General features: G+C 33.7%; 1 protein-coding gene across 4 annotated transcripts in view; it reads left to right on the top strand.

Moving 5' to 3' along the window:
• LOC124984659 (tudor domain-containing protein 3) overlaps positions 1 to 21,777 on the top strand; it is a 133,213-nt gene that overhangs the window by 75,012 nt on the left and 36,424 nt on the right. For all 4 annotated transcript variants that reach the window (XM_047552553.1, XM_047552551.1, XM_047552554.1 and 1 more), the window contains 4 exons: positions 3,809 to 3,958; positions 8,366 to 8,506; positions 8,955 to 9,111; positions 9,937 to 10,062. In XM_047552553.1, the coding sequence (XP_047408509.1) occupies positions 3,809 to 3,958; positions 8,366 to 8,506; positions 8,955 to 9,111; positions 9,937 to 10,062 (574 nt within the window). The remainder of the gene's footprint in view (positions 1 to 3,808; positions 3,959 to 8,365; positions 8,507 to 8,954; positions 9,112 to 9,936; positions 10,063 to 21,777) is intronic.

Genomic DNA, 21,777 nt, shown 5'->3' with positions numbered 1-21,777 from the left:
TTTCAGTGGGATATTCAAAAGTAGGAAGACTTAAAATATGCCAAATTTCTTTAGGATTCTACTCTTCTGACTTACTCTAAATACCCATTTCAATTAGACTTAATTTTACTGCCAGTTGGTATTTTCCTTTTCACCCACAGCAGCCCTTATTTTTCTACACAACTAGAAATTTTTCTGTCTAATTCCTATTTTTCAATCTTCTTTGCTACAAAGTGCTACCTTGAGGTAACTCCTCTGCTGGCTAATATCTTTTGTCTTCCTCATTGTGCTCAGTACCAAATTGCATTCACCTCAGTGTCCTCTAGCCTTTCCTTGCTTTATCCCTGGCAAATCTAAGGATAATCCCTGTGTGTCAGCTAGCTCTTCTCATGATATCATCAAAATTTAACTCTTGGTAAATCTGCCTTGTGTTTGTTCTTCACAAGTGCTGGCTGAGAGTAAATGTGAGTTGAGGACATACAGTTAGGAAGCAGAGACCTGCATTTCCAAAACAAGGTTTATTTTGTGTGTGTATGTGTTTAATAGGCTGTAAAAAAAAATCTAGTTTATCAGATGGGTAGAATCAGTTGACTGTCATCCTCTTCAAAAACTCTTTATAAGTACTCTTAGAGTCCTTCTTGCATTGTGACTATTTTGAAAGTTTTTAAAAAATATTTTGATCTTTTCTGTGTTTTGGAACAACAGACAATCAAGATAAAAGGAAGTGTGAAGTCCTAGTATGTGGTCCATGTTTATGATATTCACCCAGTGTAATAAAAAATCCCCAGAATAAAAACAAAGTGCAAACTTTTTAATAACTTATATTTGAAAATAATAAATGGCATATTTATAAGAATTTACTAATGAAATCTTTGGGTAGTTTTGATTTGCATTTCTTATTACTAGAGATGTTGGACATTTTTTCATATATCTGTTGATTGCTTGTATATCTTCTTCTGTGAAGTGTCTGCTCATTTTCTTAGCCCATTTATTGATTGGGTTATTTGTATTCTTGGTGTAAAGTTTTTTGAGTTCTTTATAGATTCTGGAGATTAGTGTTCTATCTCAAGTGTGTGTGGCAAAGATTTTCTCCCATTCTGTAGGCTTTCCACATTGTTGTTTCCTTTGCTGAGAAAAAGCTTTTTAGTTTGAACCTATCCCAATTATTGATTCCTTCTTTTATTTCTTGTACTTCAGGAGTCATGTTAAGGAAGTCTGGTCCTAGGCTGACACAATGAAGATTTGAACCTACTTTTTCTTCTATGAGGTGCAGGGTCTCTGGTCTGAATCCGAGGTCCTTGATCGATTTTAAGTTGATTTTTGTGCAGGGTGAGATATAGGGTTTAGTTTCATTTTGCTGCATATGGATTTCCAGTTTTCTCAGCACCATTTGTTGAAGAGGCTATCTTTTCTCCATTTTATGTTTTTATGTGGGTTTGTCTCTGTGTCCTCTATTCTGTACCATTGATCTACCTGTCTATTTTGGTTCCAATACCATGCCATTTTTGTTAATATTGCTCTGTAATATAGTTGAAGATCTGGTATTGTGATATCACTTGCTACGCTCTTCCTGCTAAGGATTGCTTTAGCTACTCTGTATCTTATTCTTCCAAATGAATTTCATGATTGCTTTCTCTCTTTCTATGAGGTAGTCATTGGAATTTTAATTGGAATTGCATTGAATTTGTATAGCACTTTTGGTAGTTTGTCCATTTTGACAATATTAATTCTGCCTATCCAAGAACATGGAAGCTCTTTCCATCTTCTAAGGTTTACTTGAATTTCTTTCATTAGTGTTCTATAGTTCTTGTTGTAGAGGTCTTTCACCTCTTTTATTAGATTGATTCCCAAGTAGTTTATTTTTTGTGTGACTATTGTGAATGGGGTAATTTTCCTAATTTCTCTTTCAGAGGATTCATCACTTATGAATAAAAATGCATTAGATATATGTGTGTTGATTTTATATCCTGCTACTTTACTGAATTCATTTATGAGTTCTAGAAGTTTTCTGGTGGAATTTTTCAGCTCCTCTAAATATAGAATCATGTTATCAGCAAATAGTGATAGTTTGAGTTCTTCTTTTCCTGTTTGTATCCCTTTAATTTCTTTGATTTGTGTAACCCCAATTAGCATGTCTATTATCATGAATACAAGCAACAATAGTTGTTGGCAAGGATGTGGGGAAAAAGGTATACTCATACATTGCTGGTGAGGTTGCAAATTGGTGCAGCCACTTTGGAAAGCGGTATGGAGATTCCTTAGAAAACTTGGAAAGGAACCACCATTTGACCCAGCTATCCCACTCCTTGGCCTATACCCAAAGGACTTAAAATCAGCATACTGCAGAGTTGCAGCCACATCAATGTTCATAGCTGCTCAATTCACAATAGCCAGATTGTGGAACCAACCTAGATGCCCTTTAATAGATGAATGGATAAAGAAACTGTGGTATATATACATAATGGAATATCATTCAGTCATAAAGAAAATAAAATTATGGCATTGGCAGGTAAATGAATGGAGTTGGAAAATATCATCCTGAGATAAGCCAGTTCCAAAAAACCAAAGACCGAATGAGTTCGCTGATAAGTGGATGATGATACATAACAGGGGTGTAGGGGTTGTAAGGAAAGAATGGAGAAAGGATGGATTGTGTAGAGGGAAATGAAGGGTAGGAAGGGGGCTGGGGGAAGGAAAGATAATAGAATGAGACAAACTACTTTACCCTATGTACATGTATGATTATACAAATGGTGTGACTCTACTTTGTGTACAACCAGAGAAATGAAAGTTGTACCCCATTTGTGTTCAATGAATCAAAATTTTTAAAAAACGAAAAAAAAAAGGAATTTACCCATGAACAATTTGGTGATAATATTTCTTTTTCATAAATTACAAATACTAAGGGTTTGCAGCCTGATGGGGGCAAGGGGTATGTTTTAGTCGGTTATTTTTGCTGCTGTGATTAAAAGGACCCAACCAGAACAACTATTGAATTGGCTTACGGTATCTGGAGGCTTATGGTTTCAGTGGTCTTAATCCATAGACAGTAGATGTTATTCTTTGGGGCTCAAGGTGAGGCAGGGCATCATGGCGGAAGAGTGTGGCAGAAGGAACCAGCTCACATCATGATTAGAAAGGAGAGAGAGAGAGAGATATCCCTATGTCAGATACAGATACATAACCCAAAGCCACGCCCCAATTTGCACTTCTTCAAGCCACACCCTACCAGTTCAGTTACCACTCAGTTAATTCCTGTCAGGGGATTAACTCACTACTGGTTAAGGGTCTGGTAACCCAGTCATTTCTTCTCTGATCCTTCTTGCATTGTCTCACACATGAGTTTTTGGGGGATACCACATCTAAATCATAACAGGGTATGTTTTCTAACTTTTGGTTTAAAAGTTCAGAAACATCTTACATGTTAAAATAACTATACCGCATAATTCATATATGGATATTGTGGCATAATAAGAAAATTGAGCTCTTACTTGCAAAATCAAACTTCGCTTTTAACTAGTATAGACCATGTGCAATCTCAAATTGTTTTAAGCAATTACCCAAAAGTGAAATTTAGATCCCTTGGTTCAATGTGCATTTTTGTGTATCTTTTAATTTCATTTACTAATTAAATTATTTAAAACTTATTTTAATCAATTTACTACCATTTTCTTATTTTTTTTGTAAATTTGTGGGATGGAATTTTATTTTTATGGACTCTTAGCTATTGTAACAGATGCAAACATTTCTTTTCAAGTAGTATTACCTTCTAACGAAAACCTTTTAATCTCTTATGAAATTACTGAATTATTCTTACTTATTTTTCCAGAAGTGTATATCTCATGTCCAAGTGGATAGCAGAGAACTTGATCGAAGAAAGACATTACAAGTTACAATGCCTGTTAAACCTACAAATGATAATGACGAATTTGAAAAGCAAAGGACTGCCGCTATTGCAGAAGTTGCAAAGAGTAAAGAAGTAAGAAATTAAAGAGTCATAAATCTCTCTTATTTCTTATCATTATTTTCTATTTAGATTACTCATGGTTGTTATTATCTTTTCACATAAGGTAACTATTCAGCAAATCTTTGACAATATTCTTGCATGTTCCATGAGTAGAAAAATGCTCTGCCACCTCATGGTGTCTTAAACTAACACACATTATTCTTATGTTCTTTTTCCAGATCTCCTTGATAATTACAGTAAATTCTTCTTGCTAGCAAATCACCTTTTTATTCTCCTTTTTCTTCTTAACAGTGTAACAACTGAACACAACACTTTTTTATGTAGCAGAGGGTTTCCTGTTATTGGTTGGGTTAGTTATCATTCTCAGGATAATTTGCTCATATAATAGCAGCTTCTAAGGAATAGTAACTTCTGAAGATAAATCAGTGGATCAGCATCAACATTTTTGTCAGTTTTTCTTTCTTAATTTTAATCAATTTGTAGTAAAAATAATTTTTATCTCTGGATTATGTATATATTTATACACACAGACACAGACACACACACACACACACACACACACACACACACACACACACACCATTTTACACATTTGTTAGCCAGAGGTTCTCTTTTAATTATTTTTAATTTATTGCTTATTTGGAATGGGTGTTTTCTCTAGTTATATGATTTTTAGACCTTGGTAAGAAATTTAAGCTCCTGAGTTAGTTGCTCAAACTTTTCTTACCTGTGAGATTAAAAGAGTTTCCTTATTTCAAAAACCATACTGAAACTTAGCTAACAACTGCTTTCCTATTTAATTTTAAAGTTTAAGACTTGTTGAAATGTCGGTGTTCTTCCTGCAGTGTCTTTCTAATCATCAGAAAGAATAGAGCAAAAACATAATCTCTGGAATTGGACATCCTGGAAGCGTATCTTGCTGATAATCTTAAATGGAGTACTAAGGTTTTTGTACCCTAACTCTCATCATCTGTGAAAATCAGGAACAGTAGTATTACCTACTTCATATGGTTACTGTGAGACTTAAAACTGACAATTTTTAAGATGTTCTACTACCTAGAACCGATCCTGACACTTCTTTGCTCAAAGCTCTAAACAAACATGGCTATTGCTATTCTTCCTTAAGTCCACTGTTCTGAAATACCTTTTTTAAAAAATTAACATTTCTTAATTAATACATTTCACTTAATATTTATGAAATATATTTGTTTTTCCCAAAAGCTGTTAAAATTATGAAGAAGAAGAAACTGGAAGATAAATAGATATTTCTTAATGATTATGGGAAACTTGTTCTACAACTGGGTCTTTATTGTAGTATAGTTTACATGTTGTAATGTGCTTCATTTTTTAAGTCATAATTGATAACGTTTTCTCCACAAATGTTTGATAATTAATCATTTTTTTTAGATCTTCTCAATTTGTATATGAGAAAGTTAGTGGTTAAAACTAACCAACCAGCTAGTTGACCAAGATTACCCAGTAACAATTCTAGGACTAATACATGCATAATATAGAAAATCTATATCATAAATGATATAAACATACAAAATAAGAAAATGACAGCTGCAATTTTGAATATAGTCATCTGATTAGACCTCAAGGTAGTGGGGTAGGAGATGTGGAGGAGGTAGGTAGTTGTTGGAGAAGAGTGGTTCTAAGAGAGGAAAAGTCATTGCAAAGGAAATGCAAGGGAGACCATGGAAACTGAAGGTATGAGAAGTAGAAGAGTCAAGAAAAAAGGAGGTCAACTTACATGGGACCCTGTAAACCATTGTAAAGACTTTGGCCTTCATTCAGAAAGAAATGGGAGCTTTTTGAGGGATTGAGAACAATAGCATCAACTGATCTATATTTTAAAAGGTTAATTCTGGCTGCTGTGTTCAGAGTAGGTTGTAGAGGAGGAGGATTGGAATTAATTGAGTTAGATATTGAAGTAATGGGGGGGAATGACAGTTTAGATGAAGAATATGTGAATATTGAGATGCCTGTTATAGACATGCATGTAGTAATGTTTAATAGACAGTGAGACAGAGGAGTATGGTTGAAAACAGCTTTGGAATAGTTACATGCATTTGAGAGTTACTGTAGGCATACAGATGATATTTAAAGTCATCGGGCCAAATGAGATCACCAAGGGAATGAGTGTTTATAGAGGAAAGCATGAGTAATGAGCTTGGTAGCATTTCACCCTTAGAGTTTGGATGGAAGAAGTTGAACCAGCAAAGCTGTGATCAATAATATGGGATAGAAACAAGAGACTGCAGAAAATGTATCATGGAGAAAAGTGAGGAACCTATCAAGGACAGGTGAAAAGTCTTGTGACCAATGGTGGAGAATCAGCGAGATTTTCCATCCCCTCTGCATTTCTTTTGATATAATGAAAACCTGTGAGTTCTTCAATTATTATTTCAGTTTTTAAGTAAAAAAAACAAAGAAAGGCAACAGTAACAATGAGGGGAGAAATTGTCGGAGGAAAAAGAAATGAGGAAAATGTCTAAGACAGTGGTTTAAAATGTGAAAGCAGATGGGTTAGGGAAATATATAAGATTTCTAGGTAACATTAAGAGCTCCCTTGAATTTCACAGTCATAATGATACCACATATACCTCACTGATATATTGGAAACAAGATGATGTAGTTCATGAAAGGCAACAATGTTTAAGTTGTGACCATTCTAGATATTTTTATGTTTTTTATTAAAAACTATTTTAAAGCACCAAAAAACAATTCCAAAAGTGCTATTTTTCCTATTCCTTAATTCATAAAATGGAAAAAAATAATAAGGAAATGTATTTAGAAGATGGGACTATTTCATTGTCACCAAAAGAACAAGCACTTTTGGAGTTACAAAATATAAATTCCAGAAACATTTAATTTGGAACAGGTCAGACTCCAAACTTTTCACGTAACTATATTCTAGTATATGACCCAAAATAGTAATTACTGTCTATTATTGAGTGTTTTAAGTTTGGAAAACCTGAGACTCAGTGAAAGGTGAAAGTTAAGTGATTTGCCTGAGGACAGGAGCTAGTAAGGGGTTGAGCAAAGATTAGTATAAACCTTATCTAACTAGTTCCAAACCTGTGTACTTAAGTATGCTAAATTGTCTCCTGTCTGCTGAACTTCGTATCACATTAATATCATCCCATAATTAAACAAATAATACTATCAAAGCATTTCTTTTTTTCTTTCTTTATTATTATTTTTTTTAAAGTAATCCATCTCCCTCAGCCTCCCAAGTAGCTGGGATTATAGGTGTGTGCCACCGTAACTGGCTTCAGATCTCTTTTTTGCTGGAATTCTACAACCCTGAAATTGAATAAATATACTAATGTCTTTAGTCTTTTGAGATAAAAATTTAATTTTGATTTGAATTAAATTTAAATATTGTGGAGTAGCAGCTACCCAATGGAAATATTTAATGTTATCTTTTAAGTTCATCTAACTTGATTTTTCTATTTTTCAGGTTCTACTTTTTTATGATTCAATATAATTTCCTAGTGTTACATACATTTATATCTGATGTTTTCTTACTATAATTTTAAAAGTTTAAAATATTGATCATTATTGCTAATAAAATATCTAATAAAAAGTTTTAACATTCATTTTTTATTAAAGCTGTCAGCTTTAAAATATTATTTAACTATATATATAGTTTGCTGTTGTATAGGTAGTGCTATAAATGTTATACATGAATTTGTATCTTCCCAAAACAAAGTTCTTTATGGTTATCTTTTCATAAGTTTTGAAAAGACAAAACTTAGATTAAATTAAATTTTTGAATTTTGTTATACATAGTTTTTCAAATAAGTGAGATAGAATAAGGAATATAAACCTAAAAGTTTTTTACATGTATTTGATAAGAAATGACATAAGATTAATGTAAATAATAAATTAGTAGTTTCTATCCAGTGTTCAAATTTATATTTTGTTTACTTTCTAAGATTATAGATCACATTAGTAGACCATGGATGTAACTTAACTGATTCTTATACAGGTTTAGAACCTTGCTACCTTGACTACCTTGCTACCTTGACTTGTAGATGAATTTAGAACACAGTTCCAATTTTATCAGTCATAAATTTTATACTGGATTCATGTGACATCTAATCTTTGTAATGCTTATTTTATTTCTTCTATATTGTTGTATAGTTAAGTTTATTTCCTTGGAGAAACTGAAAGATTTTAATCTGTAAATGTTGTGTTGCCTGACCTGGACTTGTGAGAAGAAAGGATGGCTAATACTTGTCTGGGATCTGTGCTATTTGAAAAGAACATGCTATTTCACTTTTCCATGTGAAACATAATTAAGAAATTTTTATACTTAATTTTGTCAGATTTTTTAATAGTAATTTGGTTTTTAAGGCTATTTTTAAATGTGGTTACTTACATTTCTTTTGTGTTTTTCTTATCCTGAAGACCAAGACATTTGGAGGAGGTGGTGGTAGTGCCCGAAGTAATCTCAATATGAGTACTGTTGGTAATCGAAACAGGGAAGTTGTACAAAAAGAAAAGTCAGCCAAATCAGAGGGGAAGCATGAAGGTGTCTATAGAGAACTGGTAAGATAAAGAATCAGCTACAAAATTGAAACTTTTTAAAAAATAACCTTGATCTTTCTTTTAGTTTTTGGAAAAGTGCTATATAAATTATATTTCTTCTCTTTGATGGAGAAATATCAAAAATTTTTCATTTTCTACCATGAAAAATATTCACTGGGTAGTTTTCTCTTCATTATATTATTTTCAAAGGGCTTATTTTAATGTAAAATTTTCTTCTTTACTTTTGCAATGGGATTTGTTAAGTTAGAGAGTACTCAAGGCACAATACATTTTCATCCAGATTCTTCTTGACTATTAGCATGAACAAATAGCAAGTGAATGTTGTATTAGTATAGTTTTCCCATAAATATGAGATGTAATTTTGAGTTAAAAAGCAGTAAATAGTTAAAAATGCATACCTCACTCTATTTACAGACTATCAGCATAGCTTTATCTTTACTCCTTACAGGTTGATGAGAAGGCACTGAAGCACATAACGGAAATGGGCTTCAGTAAGGAAGCATCAAGGCAAGCTCTTATGGATAATGGCAACAACTTAGAGGCAGCATTGAATGTACTTCTTAATGGCAATAAGCAGAAACCTGTTATGGGTCCACCTCCAAGAGGTATAACTTAACAGGCAATGTGCCTGTTAATATTACTTGCTTTTCAGAGTAATATATGTTATAAAAGAGGCTGACTTTTATCACTGTGAGGGCTCTAACTTTACATAGCATGGTAAATGGAAGGATCATGAGTTCGGAACCATAGAGATGTTTGCAGGTTACTTTGAATCTCTCTGTTCTTACAAAGTATGTACAAATTTACCAAAATTAATCCCATATATTAAAATGTTAATAATAGAATGGAGATCAGTATGGCGGAGCAAGCAGATCTGGGGAGGGAGGAGGAGAGAAAAAGAAATTACTAGGAAATGAGATGACCAGATTATATGCATGTATGAATATAATAATGAATCATTATTATATATAATTTTTTTTCTTTAAAAAATAATTCTTATAAGAAATTCAAGTTTCTGGATAGCTCATTTCAGGGATTAAGCCATTAAGTCACGAGTTTTCAATTCTGTGAACATAATAATTATTTTAAAGTTGCCATAAGTGATTTATTTGTTGCTTAGTAGTTTTTATAGATGTTAACACACCTGGGACAATGGGACAAAATTGGTTGAAGGTACTGTTTAATATAACCATTTAAAAGCTTTTTTATTATTAAAAATAGAGTATAAAGAAAATATGAAAAGAAATATATGTAATATCCTGCTTGAAATGATTGCTGATTTTATTTCAGTGCTCTTTTCTCCTTCTGTTTTTCCATATACAATATATAAATAAATAAATGCACATACACACTCTCACACACACACACACACACACACACACACACACACACATATACATATGTTTGTATGTCTTACTTTTAAATCTTAGGTAGAGGAAAAGGAAGGGGTCGAGTAAGATCTGAAGATGAAGAAGACCTAGGAAATTCGAGGCCATCAGCACCAAGCACGTTATTTGATTTCCTGGAATCTAAAATGGGGACTTTGAATGTGGAAGGTAGGCCAACTTAAAGTAGATTCCTTTTTTAAAAATAGATTTCTTTTTAAAGACCATACTTCATTTGGAATTATACAAAAAGACTTAATAAAGCAACTGATGATATGAACTTCTGCATATTTAGAAACTTATTTAGTGCATTTTCTGGTTGACAAAAGCACAGAAGAAAATTTTAATTGTTACATTCTGAAAACATAAATGGCACCTATTTTGCCCCCGATTGTATGATAATTAATTATAGCAACAACTTTTTCCAACTTTACTCCTAATTGATAGTAGATTTAGGTATGTAGACAGATTATTATTTTGGAAAACTATTGTTATATGTTCTTATGCATTTTATTTATTTTTATTTTTTAAATACTTTTTTAGTTGTAAGTGGACACGATACCTTTATTTTACTTATTTATTTTTATGTGGGGCTGAGGATCGAACCCAGTGCCTCATATGTGCTGGGCAAGTGCTCTACCACTGAGTCACAACCCCAGCCCACATTTTATTTTGATTGGCAGATTGGTCTGGGTCTTCTTTCTCTACACATTATATGTTGTATAAAAATGTTCAGACTGAGAGAATATGCTTTCACATTGTAATATATTTTTTAATATGATATACCTCAGTGAGTAACCTAAATACTCACGAAAGTATGTTAAATATGTATTTTTTCCTAAGAATGGAGTATGATAAATATTTTCCAAAGAGTAAGTTTAAAAAATATGACTTAAAAATATTAAGGAAATATGCTTTTAAATCCAGTTTCTCTCTTTGACTTAAAATCCAACCAATTAAGCTTGGAGGTAATATGGGGTTTTTTTGTTTGTTTTGTTTTTCTTTTCAGATTTGAAGTATTCAGGTTTCATGAAAATGGAAGCTTTTTTGGCTACATTATATAGAAAAGGCACATACTGTTTGAGAAAGCAGATGTTTAATATACAGGAGAATTATAAGCAATAACATGGAAGAGCAATATTTTCTTGGTTTCTTTCTGTTGCTACATAATGAATAACCCCAAAGTCAGCTTTCAAAAGACTGCTTTCAGTTCTTACAAGCTGTCCCTCAAGTTGTTGCCACATGGATTATACTTAGGCAATAGTCTTGGTATTTGCTTCTGAAGAGCCAGCAGGAGAATCTTTTCTGCTTTTTCATGTCTCTCCTCACTTCTTCCTGACTGGGACTTCTTGATATTCTTGTCCCAACTTCTTTTTATACTATCCTACTCAGATCTCCTCTCCTCTCCTCTCTTCTCCTCTCCCCTCCGCTCCCCTCTTCCTGTCCCTTCTCTCCTCTTCCTGTCCCTTCCACAAAACTCTTGTATTTTTGTTTTCTTTTTTTTTTAGTTTAAGTATAAAATCCTTTTAAATAAACGTTCCTTTTGTGCATTTAGTTTGTGATTTGTATTATCATGCAAACTAAACAGTAAGTTTTCAGGTATATTTATAACCTATATTGATATTTAGTCCTTTATTTCAAAAGTTTACTTGACAAAATAAGACCACGTAGTTTTTATTTTTTTTAATATGTTAATCAAGCACAATTGACTACTGTTTGGTTTGCTATTTGATTATTGCAAAATATTTGTATGACCTGGAACTGATTCTATCAGTAGCTGCTTTTCTGCCCCTTTTAATTTTTATGATGACATCACATGGAAGAGATTCATGAATTAGCAGAAGTACAAACAGCTATATAATAAATTTATAAGTATATAGGTAGAAGGTGGTAATGCTTGTAGATGATTTTTATATTCTCTGTCCTGTCTTCATGGGTACAATAAAGGTAACAAGATTGATGGAAAAACTTTGCATGTTGTCAACCTTAAAGTGTCTTTGCCAGATTTAATTCTGTTACTCTTTCTTTTGCTAACCCACTCATACTAAGTCACCACATTCTTAGGTAAGCTTGGGTTTTGGTTAAAAAAAAAAAAAGTTGACACAGATACTGAGTTGATTTTTTAACCCATTTTAAGATTTCATGGAATTGAATCCTGAAATGTATGTTAGTTTTGTAACAATTGAATCTCCACTTTTTTTTTTTTTTTTCCCCTCAGAATTTGGTCATTGTTCCATAAATTTTGTATTCTATAGTTAAATCTTCATTGATAGTAGAAAATGTTGGCTATTTTCTCAGAAAAATCTAGGAAACTTTTCAGGGCAATCTTCATAATTTTAAATGGTTAAATGCCTCATAAACATATAATGAAGAGTTATCTTGTAATTGATATATGTTCATATCATCAGTATCATCATTTGGGTCTGTTATAGAAGTTGATATTATAAAGAAGTAATTGTGATTCAGAAATGTGTATATGTGGGGATTGAAAGTTATTTCTCTAATAAAATTGAAAATCAAACTTTTCTTCTGTATTTCGTATCAGTCCAAGCTGTCAAAGGATTTTGTTTAATTTGGTTCCCCTAGAAGTCACGATTTAGCTTCATAAGTCTTGACCTGGGTGGTTGTCTCATAGATTGAGCATCTTTTATTCAGAAATCTGAAATCTTAACTGCTGCAAAATCTGAATCTTTTGAGTGCCTACATAATGCCACAAATGGAAAATTCTGCTCTGACTTCATGTAACAGGTCACCTTTAATGTAGGTGTGATAAAAATATTGCATAAAATCACTTCTAAGAATGGTATACTGCTTTAATCCCAGCTACTTCAGGAGGGTTGAAATAAAAAGGGTTGGAGATGTAGCTCAGTGATGAAGTGCCTGGGGATCAATTTTCAGTACTGCAATAAATAACTTTGACCTGTATATATAAGGTGTATATGAAATATAAGAATTTTTAAACTGAGTAAGGTTCTGAGTGGCATGATGAAATATCACACCATCCCTTTCTATCCTACCTAGGAAACAAAATCATCCCTTTGTCCAGTGTGTGCACACTATATGTGCTAGTCCCTTAGAAGCCATCTCAGTTGTCAGATCTGCTGTTGTAGGATGATAGGGCCCGTGTTCAAGCAACACTTACTTTACTTAATAATTGTCCCAAAGTGCAAGAGTAGTGATACTGGCAATTTCATTATAGCTTATTGTTATTATTAGTGATTGCTGTTAATCTCTTACTGTGACTAATTTATTAATTTAAATTGTATAGGAAAGAACATGCTGTATATATAGAGAGAGAGTTTAGTTTTATCTAGGGTTTCATGCATCCACTGGGGATCTTGGAATATATCTCATGTGGATAAGGGGGCACCACTGTAGTAGAAAAGAACATTTCTGAGCTGAAAGTTTCTTTTCCTTCTCTGGTTTCAAATTTGCCAGCTCGTTTTTTTGTTTTTTGTTTTTTTATTGTAAACAAATGGGATACATGTTGTTTCTCTGTTTGTACATGGAGTAAAGGCGTACCGTTTGTGTAATCATAAATTTACATAGGGTAATGTTGTTTGATTCATTCTGTTATTTTTCCCTTCCTCCCACCCCTCTTTTCCCTCTATACAGTCCTTCCTCCATTCTTGCCCCCCTCCCTAAACCTAACTCTAACCCTAACACTAACCCCTCCCACCCCCCATTATGTGTCATCATCCACTTATCAGCGAGATCATTCATCCTTTGGTTTTTTTGAGATTGGCTTATCTCACTTAGCATGATATTCTCCAGTTTCATCCGTTTGCCTGCAAATGCCATAATTTTATCATTCTTTATGGCTGAGTAATATTCCATTGTATATATATACCACAGTTTCTTTATCCATTCATCTATTAAAGGGCATCTAGGTTGGTTCCACAATCTGGCTATTGTGAATTGAGCAGCTATGAACATTGATGTGGCTGTATCTCTGTAGTATGCTGATTTTAAGTCCTTTGGGTATAGGCCACGGAGTGGGATAGCTGGGTCAAATGGTGGTTCCATTCCAAGTTTTCTAAGGAGTCTCCACACTGCTTTCCAGAGTGGCTGCACTAATTTGCAGCCCCACCAGCAATGTATGAGTGTACCTTTCTCCCCACATCCTCGCCAACACCTGTTGTTGCTTATATTCTTGATAATCGCCATTCTAATTGGGGTGAGATGGAACCTTAGGGTGGTTTTGATTTGCATTTCTCTTATTACTAGAGATGTTGAACATTTTTCCATATGTTTGTTGATTGCTTGTAGATCTTCTTCTGTGAAGTGTCTGTTCATTTCCTTAGCCCATTTGTCGATTGGGTTATTTGCATTCTTGGTGTAGAGTTTTTTGAGTTCCTTTTAGATTCTGGAAATTAGGGCTCTATCTGAAGTGTGATTGGCAAAGATTTTCTCCCACTCTGTAGGCTCTTTCTTTGCATTGCTGATAGTGTCCTTTGCTGAGAGAAAGCTTTTTAGTTTGAATCTATCCCAGTTATTGATTTTTGCTTTTATTTCTTGTGCTATGGGAGTCCTGTTGAGGAAGTCTGGTTCTAAGCTGACATGTTGACGATCTGGACCTATCATTTTTTTCTTGTAGTTGAACTCTGTAAGAAATAACCAATACTTTCCATTGTCCTGACATTTTAATCATTTTCATACCAGGTTTTCTAAAGCATTAGCTACATTAGTTAGTTGGTTTCAGTTCCAAGACAGTGGACTAATAGGATGCCAGCTTCCTGTTAGGAGATGCCACTAAGTTTGATTCACATTATTTTAAATAATGGTCATATCGGGAATAATTCCTGAAAATTGACCTCATCTAGAGTCCTCTGGCGGGGGGGAGCATATGAATGAAAAGCTATGTCCTGCCATTGGTATTTTGCTTTAAGATTTATCATAGTATATTTCAGCTCTGTAAATACATTTTAAAATGTACTTAATAATTTAAATGCTATACTTAATTGCCTAGGAATTTGTGATATATAAGATGCTGATTTTAGAAATCTTAATTATTCCAATTATAAATATTGATGTTTTGTTAGACTAGTAATGTATCTAGCATCCAGCACTAATCTATAAACATCTTCAGCCTTTACTAGGGTCTATCCCCAAAGGACTTAGTTTCACAGAATTAGTCTCTATCACGTGTCATGAGAAGAAATTATATAGGTTCTCTCTCTCTCTCTCTCTCTCTCTCTCTCTCTCTCTCTCTCTCTCTCTCTCTTTCTCTCTCTCTCTCTTGGCACTACCTGGGATCAAACAAAGGAACACTTTATCTCTGAGCTACAACTATTTTTGGTATTGTTGTTGTTGTTTTGTTTTGGTCTGGCTTGGTGTGGGGAACCATCTATATTTAGCAGAATCAGGCTTGGCTGAGCCATGGGATACTGAGGTCTGGCTCCCAGGAACTGACATCATGGGAGACTGTTTTCAGATAGCCAAGAAGTAAGTGACCCTGTACAGAATGGCTCACCCCAAGGATATGCTAATTCTCTAAGCAAATGGTTTCCCTGACTCCACCCTGTCCTGTTCCTCACAGAAGGAGCCCCTCCAGAAATTTCCCCTTTACCTGTGGGACTATAAATAAAGGTGGAGGTGGAGCTTCTCCATCATGTTGGAGGCCAAAACTGGTATGGCCGGATCCGTCACACCCCCTTCCATTTGAGAAAAGTATTGGCCCTTGTGTTTATTGATTAGATAAATTTATTAGTATAATTGATCATGGGCACTGTCCTCCTCTGACAGACACTCTTCTCCTCATCCACACAGGATGTGGAATTCCCCCCATAGTTTTTTGTTTTGTTTTGTTTTTGAGACAGAGTCTTGCTAAATTGCATAGGATGGCCTTGAACCTAACAATCCTCCTGCCTCAGCCTCCCAAGTTGTTAGGATTACAAGTGTGCACCACCCTTCCTAGCTTGTTGGGTTCTTTGTGTTCCTTTCAGCTCTCGGTTTTATTGGCATATTATTAGAGACACTCTTGAATTCAAAATGGTCCTAATATACTTTGATTAGAAGTTTTGAAATTTTCTGGATAGATACCATAGCTGATATAATTGAACATTAGTAACCTGAAGAAGCTTACTATTATAGGAATTGCATATTAAATCTGCATTTTAAATTGTTTTTCTTCATAGTATATGATATATAATTAATTTTCTTTGATATTTAGTTCTGTGAAAGATAGCATGTTACTTTTCTTCAAATACTAGAGTACATGAGCCTATTTTTCATTTTTGCCATTCTTCTCTTTCCTCAATTTATTATCCATTCCTTTAAACATTTACTAAACAAATTAAAACAATAGTTACAATTTATTGAGCATCTACTCTGGCAGGAAATGTGGTATATGCTTTATATACTATTAATTCATTTAATCACATGAAAATGCAAAATATATATTGTTATTTCCATTTGACATATAAACAAGCAGACTTGAAAAGAGAAAATATATTACCCATAGAGCCCAAGAACTGGGACTTGGACCCTTATCTGTTTTTTTCCCAACTCAGAACTCTTTCTACCATGCTGCATATCTACCTATTTATTTTGGGAGTTCAGTTTTAAAACATGACATTTCAAAGATCAAGAAGTGTTATCAAGCTGGGGACATAGCTCAGTCGGTAGAGTGCTTGCCTTGTAAGCACAAGGCACTGGGTTTGATCCCCAGCATCCCCCCACCCAAAAAAAAAAGAAGTCTTTTCAAGCAGGCAGTTGAATTTAGAAATCAAGTAAAGGTGGAAGAGTCAGCAAAGGAGATGAGAAAGCAGCTGATGAGAGGAGGAATATGAAGAAAATGCTAAGAGATAAGGATGGAAAGTATGCACTGGGTTCCTAGGCATCAACAGTGTGCTGGTGCATGCGTCACAGCTGGCTTCTAGAGAAGGCATAGAAGTGAAAAGCAAGGGATGTCTGACTTTCAGCTTTTGCTCATTTCTGTGGTATAAATACTTCCACCATGGCCAATTTCAGGATATCTGCAGTTTAATAAGCAGTTCACACATTTTCTTATATAAGGTGTTCAGCCTGGCGATAGCACACCACTGATTATAGACTTAGAAAAATAGTATGGTTAGAGGACAAGTTGGAGAATACCAGTAGATGAAATGTATTATAAAAATTGAGATGATTGTTTTGAAAAGAATAATAAAGAATAATATTTAATATAGCACAACAGAGCTATATTAAATTGTAGCTCAGTGGTAGAGCATTTGCCTAGTATATGTGAGGCACTTAGCTCAATCCTCAGCACCACATAAAAATAAATAAAATAAAGGTAGTGTGTCTACCAAAAAATAAAAATATTAAAATATATGTGCATAGTATGACAGTTTGATTTGTATGGGTTGGGGGAGATGCGTTATTGCTCTCCTTGCCTTCCCCACAGTATTTTTTAAAGTTTTTATTTTAATTTTATAATACATGGAAAACATTAATAACCACTCACATCTACATGCACTTGTTAAAAATGAGAAATAGTCCCTGGTCTTTATACTTTCTAATCTTAGAATCAAAACATTATATTTATAAGGAAATGATTTTATAGAGGAAACAAAGTATATAAATTTTGAAATGATTAAATTTTTAGAGGCAAAGCACCCTGTGATAATAGCATGCTCGTTAACTAAAGATATTTATATAAAAGTCCTGATTTATGTAATTGAAAAAAATTAGTTGAGAATTTTTGAAAAAAGTAAAACTGATTTAAATATAGACAGAATATTAGTGTTCTGTTTCTGCTCTAGTATAAATTTATATACTAATCAGTTCATGCCATCTTTTTGTAACAAATATTAAATGGTTTATTTTTGTTTAATCACTAGAGGATTTTAATTATTCTCCTTGAAGCAGCTTAAAAAGTCAGTAGATAAGCTGTTATAGAGGTACCAAGACTTCTTAAGCCCATAGATGAACATTCCTTTGGTATTTCTTTTTAAGAATCTCCTTTAATTTTTTGCCTCTTAGAAAAATGACTTAAGATTTCACTAGCATGTTTTGTCTAGCTGTAGTTTAGTGTGGCATTTACAAAAATATGTATTACAGAATAATACTGAATTTAAAATCATCATACCCATGACCCTGAAAAATATTAATCAACTTGGAAGAAAAGAGCACAAAAGTTACATTTAGTTTTTTGCCCTTGACTGATACTTCCTATGGCAGTTTCAGTTGTTCTAATACTTTATCCCTTTAGTTTTTACAAATGTGATAATAAATCATGATACTTTAAGTTTACTTATGATTTTGGGGAGGGGTACCAGAGAGTGAACTCAGGAGCACTTAACTACTGAGTTACATCCCCAGCCCTATTTTATATTTTATTTAGAGAAAGAGTCTCACAGAGTTGCTTAGCACCTCATTTTTGCTGAGGCTGGCCTTGAACTTGCCTTCCTTCTACCTCAGTCTCCTGAACTGCTGGGATTATAGGCATGTGCACCAGGCAATTTACAATTTTTTCCAGTATGTTTTCTTCAATAAATATTCATATTTGAATTAAAGCAAAATAACAAGTTATTTCTAAATGGGTTTTGGCCCATGAATCTAGTGCTTCGTGTATAAGTGCCCTATTTATCAACAAGGGAACCTTGTCTGACTTGCCTAAATCCACCACTGTACAATTGAACAGATAGTATTAATGAGAAGGAGGCATTAATGATAGTAGCATGGGGATGATAGTAAATTAGCAGTGTTATATTTAATGTAATAATTCTTATTTTATGTCCAAGGTATGCTAGAAAGTTGAAAATAATCCAATTCAGAAGAATTATGTAAGAAAGAAAAATGTGTCTGTAAAAATAAAAAAAATTTTAATAAAAAAAAGGAAGAAATGTAACTCATGTTTGCTTATGCATAGGATTAGATAGAAGGAAGAAAATAAGGATTTTAGAGCAACAAGGAATATAATGGGTTCAACAAAGTCATGTCCTCAACTCCTGCTTAAATCTCTTCTGGAGAAAAAAATATCATTAAGAGTTACACAGATACTACTTTTCTCTTGAAGTTGTTAAGGAAACCAATTAAGGTAGTATAAGAAATTTTGCTTCCACAGTGTATGTGGCAGTAGTTACAGAAATCTTTATTTTTTTAAATTGCTTTTTCTTAAGGAAAGTCATGTTTATTCATTCTAGAAAATACTAAAGAGTACTCATTTATTCCTTCCACAGTATTATTTTGGGGACTTACCAGTTACTGTGTTGGAAGAGATGTACTTATAAGCAGTTCTGGTTTATGTTTTGCCTTGCTGGTACCATAGTAGCATGGAAGAATGGTATCTGACTCAGTAGTAGGGGTTGGGGAATATAATTCTCTCAGAAAAAGTAAATATCTGACCTGAGACCTAAGGAGAGGCCAGAGAGAAGAGGCTTGGGACATGTCCAGGCACTGTGCAGGCATTGACATGTGTATGTATACTTGTGCGCAGTTGTGCATGACTCATAAATTGAAAATACTAAGAATGAGCCTCATGACTCACTCCAGGAAACAAGGCTCTGTTGCAGGGTAACTGTTGGTAACTGATAGAGAAACTGTGGCTAGAAAAACCCTCTGAAAAGGACATTATAAATATTAAAATGCATCTAATAGTAATATCATGTTTATGGTATGAAATATGCAGTATAGCCATATTTCTACAATAAGTTTACAGAGAAGGAAAAGGAGAAGAATCAGCTAAGTTACCCAACCAGATATAATCCAACTGGTGCTTCTTTTATCCCTGTCAAAAATAAATATTTCTATGATAATCCTAACCTGAGTTCCAGAAGAAAATAGTGAAAATAGTTATTAATGATTTAATGTTAGTAGCATAATGGTGGTTTTTCTTGAGGAGAGGTATGTGAGAGGGAGGTTGGTTAATAATGGGGCTTGGAACCCAAATGGATGGTTAATCCCTGCTCAACCTATGCTAGTTATGTGACCTTGGCCAAAACCTCCTCAACTTCTTATCTGTAAAATGGGATGTTATGTTATTGTGCCCTGAAGTAAGCTCTTTCTTATTTTAACTCTCTGAGAAATTTTCTTACACCAATTTTTTTTGTATTTCGGGGACCAGGTTGGATTTGCATGCATTTTGAGCATGGCTGGAAGGGCTATCTTTGCAGTTGGGTTGTTGCTGAATGTTGTACTTTGTCTTAGAGTTCTCATGATTTGTTTATTTATAGTTGCAATTATCTACTTTATAATTCCTACTTTTTAAATTGACTTTTCTTTTTCTTTCATGGGAGTTTTAGATGCTGAAACCTAATTTTATGAACATAAAGTATAAGAAGTATGTTTATTTTAAACTTATTTTTCAGTTTAATGTGTTTCATAGTTATGAAAGAATTTGAAAACCAGAAGACAACAATGTATCTTTGAATAATTGATCAAAGCAAAATGCTATATCAGATAAAAGCTAACATTAGTTTATGTGTGGTCATTCTTTCTTGGATTTGGTGTTTTTATTAGCATAAGTGGATATTAATTTGGAGATATTAGAATGCACAGTACTTTCCCTTTTAAATTAATAATTAATGATGACTATGTTTACATTTAAAATTCATGAAGCAGATTACTAGCCCAGGACCTTTGTATGTGTTGTTCCACCTCTTGAGCTACTCAGGTTTCCCTGCTTTCATAGCATTCTCATTCCTTTTTTAAAAATATTTTTTAGTTGTCAATGGACCTTCTTTATTTTATTTTATTCATTTATATGTGGTGATTAGGATTGAACTCAGCCGAACCCAGCGCCTCACACATGCCAGGCAAGTTCTGTACCACCGAGCCTCAACTCCAGCTTCTCATTCTATAGGCCTCAGTTGAAACATCACTACTTCAGAGAGATTTCTTTTCCCTACATTGATATAAACTGTCAGTTTTATCTTAATAGTCTGTTTGGTTCCTTCATAGATTTTGTCAGTTTTAAGCTATAATATTTGTTCTATTTACTTATTTGTAGTCTGCCTCTTCCCATTATAAATGAAGTGCCACAGGGTGAAGGGATATGGGTTTTACCTGCTGCTTCATAAATAGTGACTAGGAGAGTGTGGACCTATCTGTAGTCAGTGTTTAGTAACTATAAGGAGTAACTGAGAGAAGGAAAGAGATAAGTAACGCCTTTCTTTTATAGGGTCATATAGCTGCTTGGAGGGAGAACTGGGATTTAATTTTACTGGTCATTTTACTTCCAAAGACCCTATATGTACCATTCATAAAGTAATTTTACATTTATTTTCTTTTTCTTTATATGTGAATTATCCCTCAATTTAATAATAACCATTTTTCAAAAAATTTTTGTTTTAATTAGTTACACATGACAGTAGAAATGCACTTTGATGCATCATATTTAATGGAGTATAATTTCTCATTCTTATGATTATACATGATGTAGAACCCCACTGGTCATATTATTATATATGTACATAGGGTAATAATGTCTTATTCATTCTACTATCCTTCTTACCCCCATGCCCCCTCCCCTCCCTTTACTCCCCTCTCCCTGAAGTAACTATTCTTCCTGAGCCCCCCCCTCTCTGCCCCCATTGTGAGTTAGCATCAGCTTGTCAGAGAAAACATTTGACCTTTGGTTTTGAAGGATTAGCTTATTTTGCTTAGCATGATATTCTTCAGCTCCGTCCATTTACTGGCAAATGCCCTAATTTTATTCTTCTTTATGCCTGAGTAATATTCCATTGTATATATACACCACATTTTTTTTTTATTCATTCATCTCTTGAGGGGCAGGTATGTTGGTTCCATAGCTTAGCTGTTGTAAATTCGGCTACCGTAAACATTGATGTGGCCCGCATCACTATAGTATGCTGATTTTAAGTACTTAGGGTATATACTGAGGAGTGGGATAACTGGGTCAAATGGTGGTTCCTTTCCAAGTTTTCTGAGGAATCTCCACAC

This window comes from Sciurus carolinensis, chromosome 5, assembly GCF_902686445.1.
Source record: "Sciurus carolinensis chromosome 5, mSciCar1.2, whole genome shotgun sequence".
In the NCBI taxonomy this organism is placed as follows: Eukaryota; Metazoa; Chordata; class Mammalia; order Rodentia; family Sciuridae; genus Sciurus; species Sciurus carolinensis.
Note: the sequence above shows the minus strand (reverse complement) of the source record. Positions and strands in the feature narration are given on the sequence as shown.